This window comes from Zosterops lateralis, assembly GCF_965231275.1.
Source record: "Zosterops lateralis genome assembly, chromosome: 23".
Taxonomy (NCBI): Eukaryota; Metazoa; Chordata; class Aves; order Passeriformes; family Zosteropidae; genus Zosterops; species Zosterops lateralis.
This window is the reverse complement of record NC_139783.1, coordinates 6,733,006-6,740,469: the sequence shown is the minus strand read 5'-3', so window position 1 is coordinate 6,740,469 and position 7,464 is coordinate 6,733,006. Positions and strand designations below refer to the sequence as shown.

The following is a 7,464-nucleotide window of genomic DNA, read 5'->3' as shown; positions in this document are numbered from 1 at the left end:
AAACAGCTCTCCAAGATTGCCTTTCCAGGGGAATGGGGAGGAATGGCAGAACACAGTGCCATTGAGAGGAAGAGCTTGCTGCTCCAACACTGGCAGAGCAGCACCCTTCTAAAGAAAGGCATGTCAGCTTGTCAAAGAGCAACAGCAACTGCTGGTGTAGACTCTGCCCTGCAAAGCAGCCAGAATGACTGCTGCTGCAGTGGATGTGCTCAGAAGTCAAGAGCATTTTGGCTGCACTGCTAACCTTTTCAGCTGAGCACTGAGAGAAATGAGTCTCTCTTTTTTCTTGGCTGTTCCTTTCAAATGCTGCCACCACCACCTTTGCTTTTACAGGCAAGGAATGCCGTGCAGACAGGCCAAAGTTTAGAGAGGTAAGATGGAGAAGAGCAAATACAAGAGCCAGAGTGAGAATGCAACAGCAGGAGAGAAGAGGACAAGAACAGAGTGCAGTGAGTGCAGGGGCACTGGCAGGCAGTTCACATGAGACGCTCTTGCTTGCCCAGAGCATTCCAGTGACACAGAAACAAAACCTGGCCCATGGAATGGCTCCTGTTCTGAGCCCCTTTCCCAGACAGTCCTGCCCCAGCCCTGGGAAGCACAGCTGGGATACCTGACTGACCTCCCGACTGACGATGGCGATTTCGTCTTCTGTCATGTAGGTCTCCTTGACAGCGTCGTACAGAGTGCCTCCATCCATGAACTCCATCACCAGCCAGAGTTCTTTGCACACAAGGTAGCTGAAAGAAGGAAACAAGGCGATGCAGGTGAACATGCAAATGTTGGTTTCTTTGCTTGATTCTTGTTTCTGGATCCCTTTGTGACAAGGACAGAATGAAAGGAATAGACATTCCCTCCAGGCTGTGCATTGTTTGCAGTCTGTGCAGTCTCAAGGAGAACAGCACATCTGTGAAAAAGGAGATGTTTGAGATGGCCAGCAGGAAAAAAGTGCAGTTTAGTAACAGCCAAGATTAAAAGCCTGTCACACATGGTATTATTTCTGCAAATAAGCCCCTAGTGTTCTTGGCATGGACAGCCATGGAAAAGAGGGGCAACAATCCAAAGGGAAATCCTCTCTAGGATCCTTCATCGGCCTTGCAGAAATCTTCAAAGATCAATCCGGAGACAACATGGAGGCAGTGAACTTTCAGGGTACTGACTTACTATGGTAGGGTTGATACACTTTTTCAACTATGTGTTTGAAAGCCAGGGAAGACTCATGCAGACAAAATACACTCTCTTTCCTTCCACTGGAGATGAGTTGAGAAATAATAATTAACCAATAATGACCAGCTCTCTTTTCTGCCACTGTCCAAAGTGGGTTTTTAACCTCCCATGCTTTTAGTACATAAACAAACCTTCTCGGGATGAGACCATGATCACTCACCTGTCTAAATAATTCACTACATGGGGGCTCCTATTCCTCTTCATGACTGTGATTTCACTAACAAGATCTTGCATGTCGCTCACTCCTTGAAGGTTGATTTTTTTGATGGCCACCTAGAATGACATTGAAAATCAGTAACTTTAGAAGTTGGTGGCAGGATACCACAACACACCTGGGGTGAGTGATTTTGCAATGACACAGGTGAGCCGTGCCAAAGTGCCTTGTGTATAGACAAAGGAGTTGTTAGGAACTGGCATTTCAACAGTGCATTTCTCTGCTCCTTTGGGGGCCACTTACAGGACACATGGCCACTGATGTTTTGCCTCATCCACTTGTTAACAATGGTGTCTCAACTATCACCCCCAAAGGTCTGACCACACTCTCTGTTTCTCTGTCTGCACTTCAAAAGAAGCAATGTGTGCCTTGGTGCTCTGCAGATACATCTCAGGCCATAGGCAGGGCTTGGTGCTTTTAGGGACACTTTGCAGCTCTCTCCCTATGTGCACTTCCCAAGGGCAGCACTGCAGGTGGCTGAGGAACTGCCAGGAACATTCAGATGTATTTGCTGGCAGCCAGAAATGAGAATTCAGCACTCTGAAGCCATAGCCCCAGAGAGCAGTGAGATGCTCTAAGGCACCACCTTTGTTGGAGCAATTGAGAGCCAGGGAGAGCGTCCTTCTCTGAAAGGAACCGCTGCCCTCCTTGCCTTCCTCCTGGCAGCTGAGCAGGACAAAGACTGTCCCAAATGCACTTGGCAGGCTGGCACCAGTCTGTGCTTCTTGTGCCTTTGCAGCACAGCTCTAGCCACAGCTCCATCCCCAGCTGACACAAGAGAGGAAAGCCCTGGAGAGCAGCAGGATCTGCAGGGGCTCTTGACATTTACCTCTCCTCCTGTGGCAGTGTCGACCGCTCTGCAAACATCTCCAAATCCCCTAGAAACAAAAGAGCAGCAAAGAAAGGAGAAGCCATTTAGATCTTGGAGTGAAAGCCAGCCCAGACAGGAGATGTCTGCTGGAAATGCCTCAAACCTGCAGCATGCAGGAGGGCTCTGCCAGAAGGCAGATGATGCATTTTCCTCTCCAGTGCATGGGCACAGGGCCTGTTCCTGAAGCATTGGGCTTTAGTGCCTCAGCTCAAAAGGCCAGGTGATTCTTTCATCTCAGGTTTCAGTTTCTAAACTGGGCATTTTTTCTCCTGAGCACAGACTATTTCCTTCAGCAAACACTTGGAAGAAATATTCATGAGAACTGCTATCTCACTGCTGTGGTTGGGGGTAGGTTGCTGTTTCTGGCAATGAAATACAAGTGTCTTTGACAATGCCTCCTGACCACACTTACAAATTCTGGCTGGTACTGAGACATGGGGCAGACTAACCCAGTGTCTGAATATGTTTGCAGCTGGCCTGACTTCACACTTGGTAGATATTCCAGCAGCAAATCACCTGCCCCATGACTGTGGAGAACAAACTGTGTTTGGACTCACCCGCTGCCAACATTTTCCAGTTCAATGTATTTCCTGCGGGGATTCTCCATGTTCACCATTTTCCCTGAGGGAAACAAAGTGCAAGATGCTCACTTGAAAGCAGAGATCCTACCATCCAAGAGATACAAAAGGCAGCCCCACTGGGGCTGTACAGTCTGGCCTTCTGAGTCCTTTGTGCTCAGCTGGGTAACACCAACAAGCACAACAAGACAGGCAGCTCTGCAGTACAAGCAGGCCAGCACAGAGCCTGATTTTCCACAGGCCTTTGAAGAGATCTCTTGACAGAAAACAAAGCAGAGGGAGATGCATTCCCAGGAGAGGAGGGCACCTTCTCCACCTTGCAGCAGTTGGCCAAGAGAATGCCTTTCCCTTTGTAAAGCAAAGCAGCTGATGCTGTAAGCAATGCCAAGGGGGCCTCCAGCAGCAGCAGGAGCCTGAGCCGTGATGAGCAGGCTGAGCTGGGAGACGCCCTTGGCCGTGGCCCAGGTGGAGAAGCACAGTGCTCCTCCTCCCCCTGAGAGCAGGGATCAGTCCCTGCCATTGCACTGGCCCTCTCAGCCCCGCACACGTGCCCATCTTCCCGCAGCGGGCAAGGGCAGCAAGGACAGCAGTGCTCCCTCCTCAGGGGCCGGCGGGACACGGACAGCTGCCCAGAGGAGATGCTGCCCCTGGCTGAGCCCAGCCCAGGCCATGCAGGAGCCGGCCCAGAGCAGGGGCTGCTGCCTCGGGGCAGCTCCGCGCTGCAGCGGCCGGGCGGCAGCGGGACTCTCCCAGCTCAGCAAGGCTCCAGCCTCTGCACTCACACCGGCCCTCAGGGCCAGGGCAGCCACCACAACAAAGCTGCCAAAGCCCCAGCACCAGCCCTGACAAGCCATGGCAAGAAGGCACGGCCACACCCAGCCCCTTCCAAGCCGGGGACCCCATTCAGGACACAGCAGGATTGCCTCCAAGCTCAGACACACCCAGGTGCACATCAAGGCCCTTTTTGTGCCAACAGGGGATGGGAGACACAGAGTCACCTGGGCTCTGTTCTCAGCCCCCCCAGGTCTTATCTGAGAGCACAGCACTGGCAGCTCTTCTGGGCAAGAAGCAGATTCAATGACTTGTGCTGCAGAATCACAGAGGACTTGATGTGTGTTCCTCGAGACTGATCTGAGCAGGGCTTGGGTCAATGGGCCGCATTCTAACAGTCCTGGGAATGACTGGGAATCAGGGATGGAAAAGTGCCATGGATCTGAGGAATATACAGCAGAGGGGCTGGAGGCTTGCTCCTGAGAAATGCCTACAGTGCACTTTGATCTGATCAAGCCCCAGGGATGTGTTTCTTGGACACATCTTTCTAAGAACAAAACCAGGATTTTAAATACAGATTGTGATAAAATTATCTGTCCTTTCAACGGGGGCTCTAAAAGAACACATCTGGCTCTTGGTGTCACCTGATGTTCTTTCAAAGGAGTTCTCACTGACAAATATAAAATATTATCAAAAAAAAAACCCCTTTAAATGTTGTAGTGGTAAAAAGAACAGTCATCAAAATGACACCAGAAAGACACATGGGGCAGAAGAGCTCCTTCAGGATGGAGAAAAAAAGTCTTCCCAAAAAAATCCAGAAAAAATCCAAACTAAAACCAAAACCACAACCAAGAGACAAAACACCTAAACCGATCAATTTCTTTGAAGTTTTTTTCTCTGGTGATGGGTGAGAAGTCAGGAGTCTAAGGAGAATTTAGGAAGCTAACCATTCTATCCAGTTTGCCCACTAGCACACAGGACTTGCCCACATCATTTCCTAGGTCACAGCCTTCTGCTGATGCAAGAACAAGCCCTGCTTCTGCCTTCAGCAGACAGGGAAGCTCAGGCAAAGCCCAGCACGTCCAAGCTGCCCTCAGAGGCAGCAGCAACACCCAGAGCACTCTCTTGCTGCCTTGGAGCACAGCATTTCCTGTGGGGAGCCCTAAATGCCCCTGGGACACCACAGTGAAGAGGATCATGTGGTGCAGCTGTGCGGACACATGCACACAGTGCACTGTCCCTCAGAGAAGAAAGACACCAGACGTACTCAGGAGCTCCAGGGAGTCATCCTCCACCTCCTGTTGCTGAGCAGCAGCTGTGTCACTGCTGGAGATGAACCAACTGCCTGGCCTCCACTTCTGAGCTGGGGCAGCAAAGGCTCCTTCAGGTGACACTGCTGCTGCTGCTGCTGCTGCTGCAGGTTCAACAGAAGAGCCTGTGGAGATCTGAGACAACAAAGGAGTTTGTGTCAGAAAAGTGGCTGGCAGAGATTAGCCCCACATCCCATTTCAAATGCAAGCCCTTAGGGAGGTGCTGTCAGCCACATGCAGGGCTCTGCCATGGGTTTTTTCTGATGTTCACTTCTCTAACTGGATGAGACAATCCCAAAGGCTGGTTTTACTCAAGTTCATGACCAGATTCATTTTCCATTTCCTCCAAAATCCATTTGCATGGATTTTCTGAAGGATGACTGCCAAAATGACCATTCCGTTTCCCTGAAAGAACTTTTTTCCCCCTTCCAAGGGCTTCAGACACACTTGCAGCTCCTTGTTCAGATGTTCTACCTCCTCCCATGGAGTCCTCTTTTTCTCCCCCATCTTCAGAAAGTGTCCAAGGGGCAGCGCTTCTGCCTGGGACAGTTTCTGGTCCTCACAGGAACCTCGGGTCTCCTCGCTGCCAGTCGTTTCGTCCTCCAGCCCCTCGTCTGTTGTCCTGATCCTAGCTTGGGTTTGCTGCAGCTCTTCCTGAAGCTCCTCACTAAAGTTCTGAGAAGAACAAGGAGAAGCTTTCATAAGTGGAGTTGCTGCCACTCCTCTACTCACCTGGTTTTTTAGATTGCGCCTCAGCCAATAGATGTTCCAGTGGTCTTGAAGTCGCCTGATCTGTTCCGTGTCTCTCCTCTTCACTCCCATGATGTCACTGGGGAACACAGACAGCTCTGCTTGTGCCTCTACCTCCATGTTCTGTAGACACAAATACAGAGCAAGTGACTGTGAGATGCTGCCCCTATCAGAATCCCAGCAAGCTGGGGCCTAAACAGGACAGCTCAAAGCCCATTTTCCAGGGGTCACTGGCTGAGGGGAATGGCTGGGTCCTGACAGGACTGCAGCACTCAGCATCCTCAGCCACCAACAGCAAGAGCTGGCTGCTCAGAAACTTTCGGCTCTGCCTTGCACTAAAGACAGCACCCTCCAGGACTGGCACTTACTGTCCGGGAAAGTTGTGGCTGTGGTGTAACCACAGCTGGAGCCTGGTGGTCATTGGGCTCCTCTCTGGCCTCTTCTACAGGAGCACAGGGAGGCAGAGGAGAATCTTCTCTTGGTTCTGTGCTCTGTGGACAGACAGGAGTGTGAGACACAGGCCATTACCTCTCATTTATAACCTTCTTTCTGTTCAGCTCTAGAGCCAGCTCTACTAAGCACAAATCATCATCTTTGATAGCAATGGGATTCTAAGTCCCTCAGACTAAATTCAAATGGGCTGACTCAAGTGGACTGAAAATTGCTCTGAATTAGATAATCCCCCCTGGCTACTCTGGGAAGGCAACATTCTCTCTGCAAAACTGGGCTTTTAGTTCTTTTAAAGCTCTGCAATGGAAAATTAGGAAATAGCCAGTGATGCCTTTGCTCTTGCTGCTGCAGACATGGAAATGGATTTTCTTGCAGCCTACTCAGCTGGCCCTCTACTCTCTACTGCCCCAGGCCAAGCTCACAGCTGGCTGCACAATTCTTAAACACCAGGAACATCAAATGTTCCTTTCCCACTCACCTCCGGATCGGCCCCTCTGAATACCCAGCTCAGGTGACCTGCAGAGGGCAAGGGAAAATGAACCAGATTGTTTGAGGAAACTGGAAACAACCAGAGAATTTTTAGAAGGTCTCCCAGCCACCATTTTCAAAGTTGTGCTGCTTGGCCTAGCAAAGGGAGGAAATGACAGACTCTGCTGCCACAGACTGTCCCATGGAAGGAACACAACCCCTGCAGGTTCCCTTGCAAATGCTGCCCACATAGCCCTGGCCACAGACACCCCCTTTGGAGCTGAACGTGTTGACAGGAGGAGCTTTACCCAAGTGGCATCCAAGTGGTCTTTCTGTTTTGAAAGAGCAGGAAGGCACAAAAGCCAGGTTAGGTGACACCCAGGGAAAACCTCTACTTACCTGCCAGGTTGGACATGAAATAGGTTGAATAACCTATTCCATAAGCAGTGAAAACTGCAGCAGCGAGTTGCCCAATCATTGTGGGAACTGCTGCGCAAGTTTTCAAACTGCTGAAAAACAAGAAAAAAAAGTCTCTTGTCAATGAGCCTCTGCTCGCTGACAAAAGCCTCGAGCACAGGAGCGAACTCCTACACAGAGCAAGCTCAAGAGCCGCTCTGACACCCCTGAGGCCTCCCGTGCTCCAAGGCAACCTTGTGATGTCACCACGAGCACGTGGCAACCGTGCCCTGACATCACAAAGCAAAGGCTCTGTGCTGGTCTGTGAATTGGTGCAGGTGGATGGAGTGATGTTTGTGTAGGCTCAGGCTGCATTTTTCCCTCTGTCCTCCCTGGGCTGCCTTTTTCAGCTCTTGTTTTTCCCCCTGTGCC

The 7,464-nt window shown here is 50.8% G+C and overlaps 1 protein-coding gene across 1 annotated transcript; it reads right to left on the bottom strand.

Annotated features, from left to right (window-relative positions):
* Positions 1-1,333: 1,333 nt before the first annotated feature.
* LOC310918335 (uncharacterized protein) lies at positions 1,334-5,790 on the bottom strand (the record flags this gene model as incomplete). The annotated part of the gene is made up of 6 exons (XM_083877185.1): positions 1,334-1,497; positions 2,268-2,316; positions 2,867-2,930; positions 4,926-5,072; positions 5,532-5,643; positions 5,701-5,790. The coding sequence occupies 6 exons, from the start codon at positions 5,788-5,790 to the stop codon at positions 1,381-1,383; spliced, it is 579 nt and encodes a 192-aa protein (XP_083733311.1). The 3' UTR covers positions 1,334-1,380.
* Between the last annotated feature and the right edge of the window lie 1,674 nt (positions 5,791-7,464).